Genomic DNA, 17354 nt, shown 5'->3' with positions numbered 1-17354 from the left:
GTGATGGAAGTATAAAATAGTAGGTAAGCGCTGGTGTGTGGATTCATTAGCTGCACGTACCGGCTGTTTGCGTACGTGCGCCTTTTCCGAGTCTTTGCATTTGCTCTCTCTCTCTCTCTAGCATCTGTTTTTTCTCTTATTCGTCTACGTGACCTTATGAAATATTCACGATTCGCGTTATCAAATACCGTGGCAATCTTGCGACCCGAAATAAAGGTCCTGGCCGATAGATTTAGCCGATGATTGTGCTCGCCAACTCCTTTTCTCCGATTTTTTCCGCAGTTTTTTCGACAGACTGATAAGTATATACGAGTCGATATCGATTGGTATAATTAAATAAAGTTGCGCGTGGTCAATCAGCGCTGTAATCGCTCACTCGCTTTTTGTTATCTCAGCTGAAGGCTTGAGCAATAGCAGTTAGTTTTCGTTTTATTATAGATTACTTCGATATCGAGCGTGCACTGGACAAAACGAAGATTGATTAATACATACTTATACTGATTTTTTTTTTCATTCAAATAAGTAGCTTTGCCTTCGTTAACTAAAATTGATTTTCAACACAATACATTTTTTTTTTCATAAGATATATTTATATGAAACAATGTCTTTATTACACATCGATATTCAACGGATATGCAAGAACAAAAATACCGAAATAAAAACGGCGGACATTAACGTTAGAGTTTGAATAAAAACTGCGTTTATTAGCTCAAAAACTTTCTCATTGTAATAACGGTAAATAAAAAGACATTCTCAAAATTTTAGCGTATATATATTGACAAATATTGCAAAACACTTTCGATCACGATACAGGCATCCAGTCAATTAAACCGAATAATTTTTTTTTTTTACAAAGTGACCTTTTCTTACATCGTTATTTGAGATTGAGAAGATCGATTAAACGCCTCTCACATTTTTCACCTTGGAATTCTGACACTATTACTTCGCCAGGCGCGTAACCATAAGTACATCAAACGCGACGCGAAAAAGGACAGGCACACGCGACAACATTTATGCCGGTATATTTTAATTTTTTTTTCTTATTTAGCAATTTTAGCATCTTCCATCAACCAGATTTTATGGACAAAATTGTGTTTCAACCTTATCATCTAAGTATACCATTATGTACAAATATGAATGCCAGGGCACCTTTAAGTTGCTCCAATCGTTTGAGTACTTTAACGCTCGCTTTCGCAATTAAAACTGCGACGAACTGGCACTAAGGAAAGAAATACAAAGTGAAAAAAGAACTCAATTCGAGATTTTTTTCTTACAGGATTAAATACGGTCGTTTAAAGTGAGCGTACAAAGTTTCTACTTCATATGGTTGTTTGTTTCCGACTTATCTCTTACGTTAAACTTTTGCAAAAAGAGATATACTGTCACTATTATATTAAATATTGTATATTTTTATATATTAAATGTATAATATAATAAAAGCCTGAAGAACCAATGGAATTCGAGATACTCAAAATGAGCCGTTAAAAATCTCTAGAGATTTAACAATCTGCAAAAACAAGTGAAATTTGGGTATTCGTTTAACGTCGTAGTAGCAAACATGCAGAAATTTTGAAATGTATTTCGATATGTTTTAAGCTTTCTTATGCAAATTTTTAAATATTTTTGTGCGTTGGTACCTCGTACCCCGAAAGAATTGTGTCGAAATAAAATGCGATGCTCCATTGGTTCTTTAACAGTCTTTCGACTGTTTTGTGAATTATTATACGATCTATTGCAGTTTCATTTTCAATCGCTTTTGTTTATCTTCGTTAAAGTGATTCGTCTATTTACATTCTCGTGATATAAAAATACTAACAAGAAACGTATTATGGTCAAAGTCGCTCAGACGATTCATTTACCTTTCCCCGCATTTTCTTCCCCGTTTTACAAATTAACTAGTGCATAGTCAAAGTTTGGCAGTATATTGTCCCTAGCTATTTGCATTCTTATTGTTGCTTACATTTACAACGCTGCTTATTATTCAACCATCTTTCGTTACTGACAAAAAACCTTTCATTACTTCAGTTATTCTTATTTAGATAGAAAAAAGGTCTTTCTCACATTTCATACAATAACAATTCGATAAATGTTTGAATTGAATAAATAAAAAAAAGAAAAATTGATTTTAATTATTCAAAATAATAATGCACGTGGATTATTATAAAAGTAACGAAAGTCGGCGATTGTAATATTTTTCCTTTTCATCGTGATCAAAACGTCACTTCACACGAATTTTATCGCAATAATCTATACGTACATTTTAAACCAATCTTTATATTGGAAGATTTACATTGCATGCGCATTATTTTGACCACTCATACTTGATGGAACAACTTTTATAAGGTTGAAAATATGGCTCTATCAAATTCTTAGCTGTTGCATATTCTCAGATTTACTTGTAGATTGAAGTTATTTTGTGGGCTAGGTTCACCTCAGTCTCTGAGTTTCTACATTCCGTTAAATGATAATGTATGAACGGTGCGAAAGTCACAATACTGCGTGAGCCGGTGGAATGCGACATCTGGTCTTTTTCGATTATTAAACGTATAATTTCTTAAATCGTTTTTTCCCTTTATTTTCCTTAATCTAGTATAGACGCAATATAATACTAGTCGATTAAAATTTATTTATAATATTACATATTTCCCCCGCTAAAGTATATAGCCTAGGTAAAAGTAAACCACATGGTTTGATAATGTAAATTAAGCACTTTTTATATATAACGACGTTAACATTAATAACAGTTTTCTGCATTTTTTAAATCAATTGTTTTTATTTATATAAACTTCAGACATAGTATTTCAAAACGCGCTTAGAAATCAATTAAATTTTTAACGATGCACTGTAATCACAAAAACTTTGTTTCTTAAATATTTTTACAGTATAATATAATTACCAATAAAAATCAATCGACTTTGGTAATCGAGACTTTTACGACAATATTACACAGAAAGATTATTGAACCTTAAAAGAACCGGCGATTCATCGTACACTCCTCTTTTGGCAAAAATATAAATATTGCTTATATTTATGAAATATCATCACTGAAAACTCTTAGGCGAATCTGAATCAGAACTTGGAATCTGTTTTATCTATCAAGATGGACACTTTGTATACTCTATTTATATCTTTATATATCGTATAAACATGGCCAATATGAGATTTGTTTAAAACAAATAGCAATCACACAGCTAGAATAATTTTTAATGGTTATCATATTTAAAAAGTGTCTATTTCAAAATCTTAAAAATGTTCAGATCTGATTATGTACGAACAAACAACATTATGAATCGGATTGAGTTTTCTATTTTTAATAAACCAACGAAAGGAAAATGGAGTTAAAATAATTATTATTTCAAGATAACTGACACCTCATTGAATACCATCATTAGCTTTAAGTGAAACGCAAAATTGGAAGTCTCCCGTATTTAGAAAGGCAACAATGACAAAATCGTCGAGTATCTAATCAGTGTTCTTTGGCACTTCTGTTGCAAATGCGAATTTTTCATATTAGACTTTGAAAATCCATAAGTATATTAGTACACGTATAATTGCAGTACGCGAAGAAAATAACAAAGAGACAGCATTTTAGTCAATGCAGCACGCGCGTCTTGCAAAATATCGAAGATCAGAACATCACAGTGTAGCGACAGCTAAGAAACTTGTTTCCTTGGCGCGACGAAAAGTTCTCATTACTCGCAAGTCAATCGATTGTCTAATTTTGTAATAATACTCAACATTTTTTGTTTCATATATCGTAACAGCATTCCACGACGAGCGCACCGTGGATGCGTCACGTCGCCAGGGATTTTTTCCTTCGTTTATAGAATTCTAAATGATAATTACACGCGTGTTTGTAAAAAAGTGAAAAAACGTTTCAACGTAATTCTTGTTTTTTTTTGTACTTTTATCCGTAGAAACACCTATCGTATACGCAAAGCGAAAGGAAAAACAACCGCTCTTAACTTTTGTATCAAATTTTTTTTCATAAAAATTCCCATTTCTTTTATAAAAACAATTTAACATATTTTTAAATTTCCGTAAATGATGCGTTGTAGTGCTTTACTTTTACAAATCATGATACTCAACACGCTAAAAGTAAAATCAAAACTAAATTCTAAAATGTTGATAACAAGAAATCAATATTTAATAATTCGAAAAATTTAAATGCGCGCAGAGCTGAACCATCGAGAAAGTCCCGTACTTTGCACTATATTTATTATTAAATATTCTAAGTATTAAAGACCTTTCCTTGGAATGATGCTGTTAGAATGAATCTCGCTTCAATAATCTAACCACGAAAGATTCATCTAGCACAGTAGGCTATAAAAAAAGTACGGGAAGTTCTTCACAGGTTTCATTCTCAATGACTCATGTTGAAAAAACGTAGGCGTATTAAACGCCGGCGTCGCCGACGTGTTCATAATATGACGTAGCGCGCAACGACATCACAGCGTGTACGCGCTTCACACATCGGTCAGTCTGACGAGAAATTCCACACACAAGGGAAGAAATCCCCGCAATGGTGGCAACTTTGACTCTACAACAGTCTCCTTTCCCTCGAAGGAAATGCCCCCTTAGCGCTGTCTGCATGACATTGCCACACTTTCGGTGTACTTATATAAAAACCTCATATGAACGCCAGACTACACGAGTCAGTTGCTCAACGAAATTCGACGTCTTTCTTCTTTTTCCTCCTCAGTGGCACAAGGTGATGGGCGAACTACTGTCAGCATAGTCTTTCCGGCTGAGCTCTCAGCGTGGGCTCCGGTAGCTAGCGTTCCACCTTTCTCGATCTAGGCCCAGCTCGATTGCTGAGGCGGGTGCAACGGCGCGCGGTGTCGACTGGTCATCTAAAGCAGAAGCCTGCTGTTGTTGCTGCTTGCTGTTACCCGTGGAAACGTCTTCCAACGAGAGAATTTCAGTACCGGGTGGAGAACAACTTAGGGCATCACTAGCTGGTGATGTGACGCAACTATCAGGACCACCTCCGACGCTTTTGCTGCGCGCGGGCTGAGCTCCGCTTCCAACGACTCGAGATCCGGTTTTGTTAGCCGGCCTCCGCGTTTCTTGCTGAATGTTCAGCGAGAGACTGGGCTGCACCGGACTTTTGGAACGCGCTACGTGCAGCGGGCTCTCTGGACTGGTGGCACCGAGCGAATCGCTCGACAAAATCTTCGAGCTTGCCGCAAGTCGCGAGGCGCACGGCGAGTACTTGGACAAATTGAGCGTGATTTTGTTATTTTCCGTGGAGTCGGCTGTCAACGACGAGCGACTAAGTTTCTTCAGCGGACTCGTCGAGGAGGTGCGCTTGCTTTTGTTGGCTACGGCAGTAGCTGCGGCCGCAGCTGTCTTCGATCCTTGTCCTACCGATGAGGCTGACTTCGTGCTCTTGCAACTACCGCACCACGTGAATTTGTTCTTGATATCTCTGATGGGTTTCTTCACATTCGCAGTAGTGTTCTGCGACTGTTCATGGTGGTCATCTGGACTTTTTTTGCTACATTTAGTCGTGGTATCGCTCTTCTTTATCGCCGCGCTCTCGCCATCGGGCAACAAGTCCACGGAGTTGTGGTCCGGTTGACTGACACTCGTTTTCTCCTTGTCTGCAGAGACATTTTCCTGCGGCTCATTCGGCGATTTAGCCGACTCCTTGCAGCAGTTCTCAAGCTGTATTTTCACGAGACTTGATTTCTCGGTAATACAACTCTTGGCTCGCGCGTTGCTCTTTTGATTAGCCAGTCTGGTGCTGGGGTAATCAAGACTTCTCTCTTTGCTCTCACAGGGCGACAGTGGTTTTTTAGTCGCATTGGCGTTTGGGCTCTTTTTCGGCTCGTCCAAGCTCTGCTTGGTATCTGCCTTATTTCCGGACTTCTCCTTTTTGTCGGAGTTGATCTCGGGCTTGGATCTAAGACGTTCCTCCGAGAAGAAGAATATCTCGTCATTTAAGGGCGCCGTGTCGCCATTGATTGGACGAGGATTGAGGTTTAGCTTCTTGACGGAGGGCGAGATTCGAACAGCTCTAGCCGAGCTTGGACTGGAAGTAGTCGAACTGATGCTAGAACCAGTCGACAACGAGTCCTGGCGGTATTGTTGTTGGTCTTGCGCTGGCTGCTGTTGTTTGCTGGTACTGTTGGCCTGCTGCACTGGTGCACCGCCACCGCCACCGCCTCCCTGGCCCTGAGAGAGGCTCAGTCGTCGTCAGTTTACCAGCTCCACGCTTACGAACTGCTTGAGTCGCTCCAAATATTGGTTGTAAAGCTCCACGTCGTTGTGACCGGCACCCTAAGATTTTTCATAAATTTTAGTTGAATGCGTTTTTTTATATCAATAATTGTATTACATTTTATAAGTAATGGATAGATATAAGGACAGCAAGATTTATCGTTCTATTTCAAAATAAAGGTAGATACCCCTTTTGTAGAAATAATAAAGTGTAGAGAGAAATGTAAGATAAGGATAATGCGTTGAGCATAATGAGGCTTTCTGTCAGCGTGCATGCAAATATAACTGTTCCTCTCCCACTCAGCGCTGCTCTAATTAATGAAAATCAATGAGGCATATGGAAATATGCAGCCTTGGCATTTCAAATGCAGCTGGCTATTGTTTCAAAAAGGCATTTAATGGGACAATAACTTTATCTACTTAGGAAAACTTTCAGCTCTATATTCGCGCATTGTTTGCATGCATAGATGCTAGTAGAACTTATTTGAAGACACAATAATTATAATTATTACCTCAACCCATAGAGGCTCGACAGCTCGTGGACACCTTTCGTAGATAGCCAATCCATGGCTGAAATTTATAACTTCGTCATCTGTTCCGTGAATCACCAGTACTGGTGAGGTAACTTTGGGTACTTTATCTATACTGTAAAACAATATGCATGATAAGAATGAATATATTGTTAGGTACTTGTGTATTTGAACTATTTTTAAAGGCGATTGAAATAGGTAGGTAGATTTACTCAAATTCTTTAACCACAGAGGAAGATGAATGTACCGTCACAGTCTATGTATGAAAAGAGCTTAGGTCAAATTCAATTAAGAAACATGCTATGTTTACTTTGTGACATGACAATAGGTTTCTTATTTTGAGGTCATTTCTTTCTGCACATTTTTAAAGTGAATATTTATCTAAAAAACTGTGTACATTATATATTCAATGAAAACTCAATTTGAATTTATCTATTTTAGCTGAATTATAAAAAAATCATCTACTTTGGTTAAAGGCTAATTGCACAGAATTGATGAAAAATTTGATCCAAACAATTAGCGGCCTTTATTATAAAGAATATTGAATTATCTACAATATTCAAACAAAGAAAACTGATGTACAGGTTACATAACAAAATTTTCAATTCCCAATATGTACTCTATATGAATGAGTTTCTATATGAACAGTAAAAATGAGAAGGGTGTAAATTGGACAAATAAAATATAAAATAAAATAAAAATTTCATTGAAACAGTTGATTGGCAAATACTTCTCCACTATCTTGGCAAATAACTGGAATTTAGATATTCTGAAAAGCTTTCTTTGATAAAGATTGTTGAGCAATTATCAGACGTGCAATCATGACTTTGTATACGTATATGAAGAAATATTGTCTCAGCTAATGCCTTTTCCATTATCAAAGTTTATTTATAACATGAAATTTACCTTGGGAAAGCATCAAAGAACCAGGTCCTCTTTGTGTTTGGAAAGGCAACTCTCATGCCTGACATGAGAGGCGAGTGGAGCACCACTGCTCCAACCTCGTATCTGGAAGCCAAGTCCACGGTGGGCACAGTTCCTATGCTCTGTCCGTACAATATAATGTTTTCGGGACTGATTCCATATCTAGTCCTGAGTGCGTGCCAGGCAGCATCTATATCCGCGTAGAGATTCTTTTCGGAGGGTTTGCCCCCGGAGACTCCATAGCCAGAGTAGTCGTAGCTGAATATGTTGCAGTTTATCCTGGAGCCAAGGCCCAAGTAGAAGCTGGACATCTGTCCCAGGTCTACGGCATTGCCGTGGGAGAAGAGTATGGTGAACCTCGCGGTGGCGGAGCACCTAACGAAGAGACAGGCGATGCGGTTGCCCCGGGAGGTTCGTGCGTAGAATCCCTCGACGGACTCCTTCTCGCGCTCGCTGTACTGCCACTCGGCTCGCTCGGACAGTGAAATCGTGTACTTGGAGCCTTCATCCTCGATGAAGCTGTAGGTCGGCTCTGGCGGCAGGAAGGCCAGCTTCGCTGCGATCCTCGAGGGGCAGGGCGGACAGCAGAATAGGCAGCACAACTCGCTTAGGCTTAAGCCGTTCATCATTTTACGGGGGCCGTACAGGGGATCACGAAGACTCCGTTATACGCGTTTGCGTCTCGGCAACAACAACATAAGGAAGTCACACACACACAATCGAAAAACGCGCGGCGGCTCGTTATCTTCTATTCACTCTCGTCGTACGCCTCTCCTCTGATGCGCCTTCCGGAAGATTTGTACGAGGGGGGTGGCGGCGCAGCTGCGGAGCAAGAAAATATCGAGGTCTACGCGACACTCACGACTATCTCTGTCGCTCTCCTCTGTACGATGTTATACTGTGCATACGATGCGGCCCGTATCTCTCCCGTCCGTCTATCACTTTGTGTTGGGAGCTACTGATGCCGCTGCTGCATCGCTCCTGTATTAGTGCGACTGCTGCTGCTGCCTATTGTTTTCACGCCACGGTTGGTATGTTGAAAAATATTATCCCTCACTCTGAGTCAGCCATGACAGCTCATATACGCCAGAGCTAGCTCCTTTCGCCGAGTTTTCCTTTCTCTCTCGCTCTCGCTCTCCCTCTTTCTTCCCTCAGCGGACGGGCCTCAAGGCTGACTTTCAATCCAACAGAGCTCGTCGGCTTGGCCGTGTATATATATATATATATATATACTGTTTGCGTATGTAAATGTTTGGATTTTTCCTGGAAGTAGGGGAGGTTATGGTTGGGTCTTGAAACTGCTCCTACCTCAACTGTACTTGCATCGAGCTCTCCCATTGGTCGAGTCAAGCGGATCGACGCCTACTACCTGTACACACGCAGTTTTGTCGTTTTCTTATAATTTGTTGTTTACACTTCTTTAGAATATAACTATCGCCAAGTTCAAGTTTATATTTATTAAACTTTATATGTTGAAACATAATAATCCTTCGAATTCGAATCACGCAGTTGAAAGTATTTGGACAAATTTCACAGTTCACTATCTGGCCGATGGCTACCTAGGTAGCGCTGCGTTGTTTGATAGTTGATCGGATCAGAGCTGTGCCGAGCTCATTCAGCTTGTGTCTGGCTTGTTCGACGGTGCTATAGTGTAGTGTTTGTGTTTAACACTCAGCCGAATACTACGTTTGACATTTTGGAGTTTGGAGTTAAAATTTTATCTCGACTATATTCGTAAGTTTTACCTATATCTGACTATTTATCAACTCGGCAATTGGCAATTCAACGATACCACAGCGCCAAAAAGCCAATGCCAATTTTCATAAGATGGTGAGTTTTCAAAGCTCGAGGGACTCTCAGCTTTGAAAACTCACCACCTTATGGAAATTAACATTGGCTTTTTGGCGCTGCGGTATCGTTGAATTGCCAATAGATACTTTTTTTTCGTTTAACGTTTCAAAGCAGAACATAACCTAGATCGATAGCGTATCTGACTGCCATGTAATTTTCTTGAATTAAGAAGCGTCGTGATTAATTAAATTTATTCGTCTTTTCAGATTTGTTGAATATTCTATGAGAAAGCACAATGCCGAAGTATTATTGTGATTACTGTGACACGTATCTCACACATGACTCTCCAAGCGTAAGGAAAACGCATTGCCAAGGACGTAAACACAAGGACAATGTTAAATATTTTTATCAGAAATGGATGGAAGAACAAGCTCAGCACTTGATTGACGCAACGACGGCTGCATTCAAAGCCGGCAAAATAGCTTCGAATCCATTTGCTCCGAATAAGGGTGCTGCTATTCCGCCACCGCCAAGCCTAGGCCCACGTCCAGGTGTGCCGCCTCCAAACCAAGGACCACCAGGTAAGCTTGTACACATTATAAGTGAAATTTCTTCCATGATATTAAGACCTTATTCTGTTAGTAACACTGTATTATTTTGAACCGGCGGAATTTCTTGGAAGCGTCTGAAAACCCTTTGATTCGCGCAAGACTCGGGTACATTCATAACAAAAAACCTTTTTATATTTTTCAACAATTTGCTGTTAAAACTTCCCGATATTTGACTCTCGTTGTATACATACATAGGACGTTATTGCTAATAATTTTAGTCCTTCAATGGCTTGTACTTGGATTGAATCAACATTTATAAATATTTTTAGGTATGATGCCACCTCCTGGAATGCATCCAGGTGGTCCTATGGGTCCCGGTGGGCCAATGATGATGGGACCACATGGACCGATGCCTCCAATGATGGGTGTGCGTCCACCAATGATGGGACCAATGGGACCTATGCTTGGACCAATGGGTCCTATGGGCCCAATGGGTCCTATGAGACCTCCAGGACCTCCACCGCAAGTTATGACAGGTCCACAATCGATAAAAAAATAAAAACTTAAGTGTTTAATTTTATAAAAATTAAGTGAAAATTTGAAATACTTTATGTTTAAGTGTGTAAATAAATTTTGTATTGTGTAGGTATTTTCAAGTGCTTTGAAAATAAAAACCATTTAACAATTTAAATATAGTCCATTTAATAACGCAATTTTAACTATACGTTTTATTTTTACATACATTTTCGTTATTTTTTCCGTAACAGATATTTTTTACAATAGATCTTAAAGATTCTAAATTATAAAAATCTGGTCAATTTACATAGGTTTACAGGTCTCCATTTCACATCCGTCATTATCTCCGTCTCTCTCCACGACGTTTCAATTCTTCATTGACATGTTGCTGCAATAGTTTAACGTCCTTTTCGTAAACATATATTTCATTTTGCATTTTCTTTTGTAGTATATCAATGTGCTTATGCAAGTGTGGTAAATTCAATTCTTTCGCAGTATCTATCAATCTTTTAGTTTCTTCTTGAAAATTATTCATTTTCTTTGTCAGTTTAGATTTTGGTCCTTTTTTGTTATTTTGTACTGATTCCAAGAATAAACCACGAGGATGTTTTTTGAGGTACTTTAAGTGCTCGGCACTGTTTCGTTGCGTTTCACGTGTGGTTTTTGGGCGGCCTTGAGATCGGTTTGCGGCTGGAGTGTAATTTGGCAGTAATGGAGGTATATAAGATGTCGACGGCATTTCTAACGCAGCGATGTTGTTACTAGAACTCACGTTTTGATTTGATTCATTACTGAGTCCATGATGATTTTGAGGAAATAATAAAGGATTATTCTTAAGCCTGTCGCATCTTGCTGAATGCTCTTGAAACTTTCGCATCGCAGTGTTTAATTCTGAATGTTCATGTGGTGAAAATACATTATTAAAATAATGTAAATATGGAAAAAAGTTTTTGAATGCCATCATTTTATGAGGCTTTTTTATGTACTGTTTAGTAGTTGTTAAATTTTTATAAATACGTCTTAGTTTCTTAAGTGAATCATCAAGGAATCCTTCTCGATAGAGAGTCATTAATAATTTTCGTTGACAATGGGCTAATCTACTGACTTTCAACGAATAGTCAAGACTGTCTAAAACGCGGTTTTCTTTATTCATCAACTCCCAGTTTAGTTGCTTTGATTCTTCATATAATTTAATTGGGTCTTCGTTCAAATCTTTCAATTCATTCAGTTTCTCAGTCAAAGTATTTGTAACTTTAAAAATACGTCTCTCACAAGTCATTAACATGTGAGATCTTTCATTATTGTTCCGAGATGCATATTGTTGGATGAGTTGCGTTATATGCTTTTGGTATTTCTTTATACATTTCATTCGTATTTTTACCTGTTTGCCATATTGTTGCATCATGAATTCAGCCGGTGTGACCGCTACCAATGAATTCAAAAATTTTACCAAATATGTCCAGTTTCCATAATCGTTTAAAGCATTCTTGTCACGCATATCTAACATCAAGGTACTTGTTTTCAAAGTTGCTGATTCATCAATTAGTTTTGGTTTTACTTCAAAACTCCATGGTTTTCCCGGTTCTCTCACGGTATTTGCAGGACTAGTTGCCAAGCTTTGATTTTGGGAAGATGCTTCACACCTAGAATCTAAATTTATCAAACTATCTACTGTATTGTCAATATTAAATGAACTATTACATATTGAACTTCTGTTAGTTGAACTTTCGATAGTGTCATTTGCATTTCTGGATGGTTCGTTATCTTGAAAGTAAGCTGGACCATTGTAATTTGTTACATGTTCAGGATTTGGAAAATGTTGAGACCATCGAAGTTTATTACATACTGCTGAGACATGACCTTTTCTTGCACAGTTACAACACTGCAACTCATTCCTTGATTTAAAAATCAATCTCAAATTGTCCGGAGGTTCTGCATTTCCTTTATTAATCTACAATAGAATGTGAATCGTTTATATAAAATCAACTTATGAAAAATAGTTGGATAATTTTTTTATTTGTACGAATTTCTACTCACAGTTTGATGATAACGACGCCATAAGTCTGGACAATCATGTGACAAGTGTCCACGGGATTGACATCTTGAACAAGATATTTTTCGACAATTTTCACAAGTTTTCCTGTACATATTTTGCTTTTGACCGCACTGAAACAAAAATTTGTTAATAAAAAATCAATTTAAAACTATACTAAACCACGTCTGCCAATTTTTAATAAAGATCTTTTACCGTCAAACATATTTTTTTAGGACAAGAAACTTCAGTGTGTCCTGTTAGTCCACACATGTGACAAGTTGGCAGTTTTCTTATTTCAGTACATTGATTTTGCCGATGTCCATCTTTATGACAGCGACTGCAAACCATTCCAAAATACCGTTTACGTTTAACAAAGCTAGCAACTATATCATCATTCAAAATTGCCCATTTTTTCGGATCAGCTATAAAATAAAAAATAAGATTTGTAAGTTTAATATTGACAATATTCATTAACAATCAAATACAACAAAGTTAGCAATCTTACATGACATTTTGTTTTTCAATTTATCCATATCAAAATTTTCTCCACCCCAAGATTCGTTATAAAAAGCTTTCATCGCAGCATTCATGGGTTGAAAGAAATATTCTTCGTTTGAAAGTGTCTTACTATTACGACCAGATTCACTCTGTTTCTTATTTGAAGTGCTAGATACTTTTTCTTTGCGAAAAGAATTATTCGATTGATTTTGTGGTTCTTTAGATCTACACATATCACTACTATGTGAACTACTTTGCTGTTTTTCGACATCTGGTGTATTGTCTCTTGCATTCAGAGATGGTTGTTTTTTACTAGATGATTGGCTCATTTCTTTAATTTCACTTAGACTAGAAACCCCTCTTTCAATTTCTGTGCAATTCAGAACAATATTATCTGGTTCATTAATTGTAGCATCAGTATTATATTCATTATCAGTAGTAGCTGTTGTTGAATTCAAAGATTGATCACCTTTGTTTTGAGTCATACTTTTATGTGAAATAGAAGAATCACTAGAAGAGCTATCATCGTCACTTTCACTTCCACTATCAACTTCACTTCCAGAATCTTTCAACTCAATAATAGGTGGTGCTGGTTTTGGTGGAACTGGAACTTCAAAAATAGATTCTTCACTATCGGATAAAGAATCTTCCGATTCCATAACTGCAGCCTTCTTTTTACCAAGTTTTTTATCAGTCGCTATCGTTGTATTATACTTAGAATCATCTTCTGTAGAATCTTCTGAACTGATGTCAATGACTGATGATGATTCAAGAAAACTATTTTGTGGGATTCCTTTGTCCATTGGTACATCTGTATAAGTTCGTTCATTCTCAATTACTACTCTGGATGTATTAGCTTGTGTTTTATTTTGTTGCTGAACTTTATTATTTGTTTGTTTAACATTTTTCTTTTGTTTTGCTTGCTTACTGGTGGTTTTTATTTTCTTTTTATTATTTGAACGTTTTCCAAACAATAAATCTATAAATTCTTTATCTAAAAGTTGCATGCCAACTGCTGGTGTGTGACTGACATTCTTATTGTAAGGATTAATAATTTTATTTGAATCTTCTGGTTGAACATACTCTTTTACTTGTTTGTTAGATCCAGATTCATTATTGTGGCTTGGTTTTCTTTTTTTATTAGATTCGTTCAATTCGTCACTATCATTAACAGCTGATCGTTTCTGAGACGTTTTATTATTTTTGTTTGTTTCACTCTCATTTTGTGCTATTGCAATGGAAGGTGGTACTGCACTGTTGTTTGATCCATTATTTGCACTACTATTTTGTGTTTGAACAGGTTCATTTACTACTTTTTCAGTTGGTCCATCATTGTCTATTTTTTTGAAACCAGAACTCGGAGTATCTGCTGGTTGATTGTTAGTTGTTGAATTAGTTTCTTCTCCTATGATGTTATTAGAAAAATGAATTTCAGCATAAAGCCTAGCTTCAAGATCACTGTCATGGCCATCATCATATGAATTTGGATTCTGAAAAAAAATGTATCTTCAAATTTCGCTTTTCGGTCGCATTTCACAGTTTTTTTTTGACAATGAGAATCGTTTATCTTGCATATCCGTGACCTTTGTTATAGGCAGAAAATTGGCAAGAGGTTAGGAAATGCGAAACAAACACTTACCTGCTCCAAATCGTTTTCAAAGTTCATTTTTACGTTTAATAAAATGATACTTTCTTAGTCTTGAATTCATCAGATTTATTAAAGATAACTCGTGCAAAAATACAAATAATCCATCCGAGATGTTCATTCCACTCAATGCCACTACCAAATCTTTGACAATAACAAAATTATGACGAACATAATGCGGGTATTACCACTCAGTACTCACCACGCGGTTGTCAGTACACAGTTTGCGCGCTAGGTGTCCTCAGTCCTGCAGATATGGTCTATGCCCACTTTCCTGTCAAGATGCCCAACCTAACCTTACCTCTCTAATCATTAACATGTGTTTTTTGGAAGATTCTGTTTAACGCACAAATGAGAATAAAAATAAGGTTTTATTTTTTATAACGTTTGTTCTATCATTGTACCATGGTATTTAGGCAGATCTAATGTTTAATTTTCCTCGGAACTCCCATTTATTCTCCAAACACGATTTTTATTTTTTTCCAATTATATGGAGTAAATAATGTATCTTTTATTCGTATTTTTTTGCAGTTTCAACTATGACAGACGAAAAAGTAGAAACCGATGTTAATGAAGCATTTGAGAATTTATTACTTGCCGAAGATCTAGCTGAGCAGGCAGCTTACGAAGAGGGCTTTGCTGTGGGTAAAAATCAGATGCTGGAGGGCTACCACCTTGGATACCACAGAGCAAGTTCACTTGCAGCACAGCTAGGATATTATTTTGGTGTTTTGATGTTCATTCAGCAATCTTCGAATGTTGACAGAGTTCTAGAGCAAACCAAGAAGCTCATAGCAGACATACAGAAATTTCCTGCCGATAATGATGATGCAGTTGATATTTTTGAAAAATTTGACAGCATAAAACTCAATTTCAAGAAGATCTGTTCACTGGCTAAAATAGATGCTACCTATCCAGACGCAAACAAACTAGAATTTTAAGATTATCAGAAGATTTTTATTGTTTTAAAAATGTCTGCTTATGAAGCTCATTTTTGTAAAGTTTTGAAGTTTTTGAGAGTTTATGAAAATTTAATAGATTGTCATCTGGTAGATTTTTTAACTGAAGATTTATGGGAAAAATGTTTACCAAAAGATTTAAAAGTATACTTGGAGAAAAGAGGCCCTGATGTCATTAGTGAGATTAATCAGTTTGATAAGGCTAATTTATGTCAAGATTCGGAACTTTATGAATTCTTAAAGGATGCCGAGTCTCTGAATTTAGATCACTGTCAAGACATTCTTACTAGACATAATTTTTTAAATATTATTAATGAAGCAAAGACTCAGAGTTCAAAACCTCTACAATCTGAATTCATGAAAGTTAAAAAATGGCACGAAGTTGAGGTATTCACTAAAACTGTTGCATGGCTTAATCAAAGTCAATCGTGCATTGTCATCGATGCAGGGGCTGGCAAAGGATACTCTTCCTTGCATCTATCCAATCACTACAACTTTCCTGTATTGGCCATAGAATGTTCTCAAATCAATCATAAAGGTGCTATTCTGCATCGTGACCTTGTGAATAAGAAGAGTAAGCAGTCTACATCTTTGGTAAGAATCTTAAATAATGTTGCATCTTTTCCACTATAAAATAGTGGAATTCAATTTATGTATTATTTATTTTAGATCAACTATGCAGTAAAACAAATAGATGATACAACAGATTTCGTGCAGCTGGTGAAGGATCATTATCCAGACTTTTATCCGGAGAAAAAACTAGTTATGACTGCCTTACATGCATGTGGGTCACTGACTGATTCTGTGATAAAATCTTTTGTAAACGTCAGTGATATGAAATGCTTATGCATAGTTCCTTGTTGTTATCATTTGGCTTCGCAGTCACTCTTGAGTGTGTATGAATTTTCAAAGAACTCACGTATGTTAGCTCAGCAATCTACCGAAAGAGTAAAAATAAAAGACGAAGCACTGTCGCCGTCGCTGTTCTACAGAGCTGTTTTGCAAGTTATTTTTCGATCATTAGGTAGCATTCGTATTTTAAGTATTTTTAGTCATTTTTTCGATTCCTACATTTACAACGCTGTCTTTCTCTCAGGTATCCAAGATGTTAAAACCGGACGGGGAGCGCCTTTGGATAGTTTTTTGATTTATGCCAAGTGGGCTCTGAAAAAAATCCACGCTACAGAGGTATCGCTATATATCTTGATAAAAGTTCACACAATCGATCCTCGTATTAGTGCATTTGACATATTTCGTGGTATATTTCAGCTTCCAACGGATGAGAAACTCTACGACGTGTACAACGAGAAGAAAGCTTTGGAATGGAAGTTCCATGTATTCCAATTATTGCGAATCCGATTAGCGCCCGTAGTGGAAGCGGCGATCATTTTAGATAAACTGCTCTTTATTCAAAAATCAAACGTTTGCACGAAACTAGAAGTGGTCCAATTGTTCGACCCGCTGCTGTCGCCTAGAAATTGGGCTATTATCGCCACGAAGTGAGACGTCAATATATTGTCCACATTTTACACATGAGTATACATACCGATATATTTTTAACACGCAGTGTTTGCGTTCGAGATGATGTATTTGAATTTACGAATTTTAATATTTTATATACATACGTGTAATATAACGCAATAAAGATATATCTTTGACTACAGGAGGAAAGACTTGGAC

At 37.2% G+C, this 17354-nt stretch overlaps 6 protein-coding genes across 8 annotated transcripts; 3 read left to right on the top strand and 3 right to left on the bottom strand.

Annotated features, from left to right (window-relative positions):
- Window positions 1-753: 753 nt before the first annotated feature.
- On the bottom strand, window positions 754-8879 carry LOC100119730 (alpha/beta hydrolase domain-containing protein 17B). Its single transcript, XM_001603407.6, has 3 exons — window positions 7662-8879; window positions 6738-6870; window positions 754-6285 (listed from the first exon to the last, which is right to left on the bottom strand). The coding sequence occupies exons 1-3, from the start codon at window positions 8306-8308 to the stop codon at window positions 6202-6204; spliced, it is 864 nt and encodes a 287-aa protein (XP_001603457.2). The 5' UTR covers window positions 8309-8879; the 3' UTR covers window positions 754-6201.
- On the bottom strand, window positions 4756-5966 carry LOC103316587. Its single transcript, XM_031931876.1, has 2 exons — window positions 5956-5966; window positions 4756-5908 (listed from the first exon to the last, which is right to left on the bottom strand). Exons 1-2 carry the CDS (start codon window positions 5964-5966, stop codon window positions 4756-4758), a joined length of 1164 nt encoding a protein of 387 aa, XP_031787736.1.
- On the top strand, window positions 8533-10712 carry Snrpc (small nuclear ribonucleoprotein polypeptide C). 2 transcript variants are annotated; one of them, XM_032599999.1, is made up of 4 exons: window positions 8533-8710; window positions 8953-9413; window positions 9737-10051; window positions 10351-10712. In XM_032599999.1, the coding sequence occupies exons 3-4, from the start codon at window positions 9766-9768 to the stop codon at window positions 10578-10580; spliced, it is 516 nt and encodes a 171-aa protein (XP_032455890.1). In that variant the 5' UTR covers window positions 8533-8710; window positions 8953-9413; window positions 9737-9765; the 3' UTR covers window positions 10581-10712.
- Window positions 10707-14932, bottom strand: LOC100678029. Its single transcript, XM_031932230.2, has 5 exons — window positions 14710-14932; window positions 13078-14560; window positions 12786-12994; window positions 12575-12703; window positions 10707-12488 (listed from the first exon to the last, which is right to left on the bottom strand). The coding sequence occupies exons 1-5, from the start codon at window positions 14734-14736 to the stop codon at window positions 10878-10880; spliced, it is 3459 nt and encodes a 1152-aa protein (XP_031788090.1). The 5' UTR covers window positions 14737-14932; the 3' UTR covers window positions 10707-10877.
- LOC100119829 (methyltransferase-like protein 25) lies at window positions 14772-17338 on the top strand. 2 transcript variants are annotated; one of them, XM_001603493.6, is made up of 5 exons: window positions 14772-15083; window positions 15247-16268; window positions 16344-16698; window positions 16771-16862; window positions 16944-17338. In XM_001603493.6, exons 2-5 carry the CDS (start codon window positions 15687-15689, stop codon window positions 17175-17177), a joined length of 1263 nt encoding a protein of 420 aa, XP_001603543.1. In that variant the 5' UTR covers window positions 14772-15083; window positions 15247-15686; the 3' UTR covers window positions 17178-17338. The 2 variants fall into 2 exon arrangements, with proteins under 2 accessions (XP_001603543.1, XP_032456458.1); XM_032600567.1 differs by having other exon boundaries at window positions 15073-15123.
- LOC103316602 (protein LTO1 homolog) lies at window positions 15255-15656 on the top strand. The gene has a single exon (XM_008210942.1). The coding sequence runs from the start codon at window positions 15255-15257 to the stop codon at window positions 15654-15656; it is 402 nt and encodes a 133-aa protein (XP_008209164.1).
- Window positions 17339-17354: the final 16 nt, after the last annotated feature.

Source organism: Nasonia vitripennis, chromosome 5, assembly GCF_009193385.2.
Source record: "Nasonia vitripennis strain AsymCx chromosome 5, Nvit_psr_1.1, whole genome shotgun sequence".
NCBI classification, from domain to species: domain Eukaryota; kingdom Metazoa; phylum Arthropoda; class Insecta; order Hymenoptera; family Pteromalidae; genus Nasonia; species Nasonia vitripennis.
The sequence above is the reverse complement of the archived record's forward strand: the minus strand, read 5'-3'. Positions and strand labels throughout refer to the sequence as shown.

Excerpts from the sequence above, each read along its gene's own strand:
- LOC100119730 (XM_001603407.6), bottom strand. The coding sequence starts at position 8,308 with ATGATGAACGGCTTAAGCCTAAGCGAGTTGTGCTGCCTATTCTGCTGT. Across the intron at positions 6,871-7,661 it reads TTCTTTGATGCTTTCCCAAG|TATAGATAAAGTACCCAAAG; the intron begins GTAAATTTCATG and ends ATTGTTTTACAG. Across the intron at positions 6,286-6,737 it reads TCGAGCCTCTATGGGTTGAG|GGTGCCGGTCACAACGACGT; the intron begins GTAATAATTATA and ends GAAAAATCTTAG.
- LOC100678029 (XM_031932230.2), bottom strand. The coding sequence starts at position 14,736 with ATGAACTTTGAAAACGATTTGGAGCAG. Across the intron at positions 14,561-14,709 it reads TTGAAAACGATTTGGAGCAG|AATCCAAATTCATATGATGA; the intron begins GTAAGTGTTTGT and ends ATTTTTTTTCAG. Across the intron at positions 12,995-13,077 it reads ATTGAAAAACAAAATGTCAT|CTGATCCGAAAAAATGGGCA; the intron begins GTAAGATTGCTA and ends TTTATTTTATAG.
- Snrpc (XM_032599999.1), top strand. The coding sequence starts at position 9,766 with ATGCCGAAGTATTATTGTGATTACTGTGACACGTATCTCACACATGAC. Across the intron at positions 10,052-10,350 it reads TCCAAACCAAGGACCACCAG|GTATGATGCCACCTCCTGGA; the intron begins GTAAGCTTGTAC and ends AAATATTTTTAG.
- LOC100119829 (XM_001603493.6), top strand. The coding sequence starts at position 15,687 with ATGTCTGCTTATGAAGCTCATTTTTGTAAAGTTTTGAAGTTTTTGAGA. Across the intron at positions 16,699-16,770 it reads AGTTATTTTTCGATCATTAG|GTATCCAAGATGTTAAAACC; the intron begins GTAGCATTCGTA and ends TCTTTCTCTCAG. Across the intron at positions 16,863-16,943 it reads AAAAAATCCACGCTACAGAG|CTTCCAACGGATGAGAAACT; the intron begins GTATCGCTATAT and ends GGTATATTTCAG.
- LOC103316602 (XM_008210942.1), top strand. The coding sequence starts at position 15,255 with ATGACAGACGAAAAAGTAGAAACCGATGTTAATGAAGCATTTGAGAAT.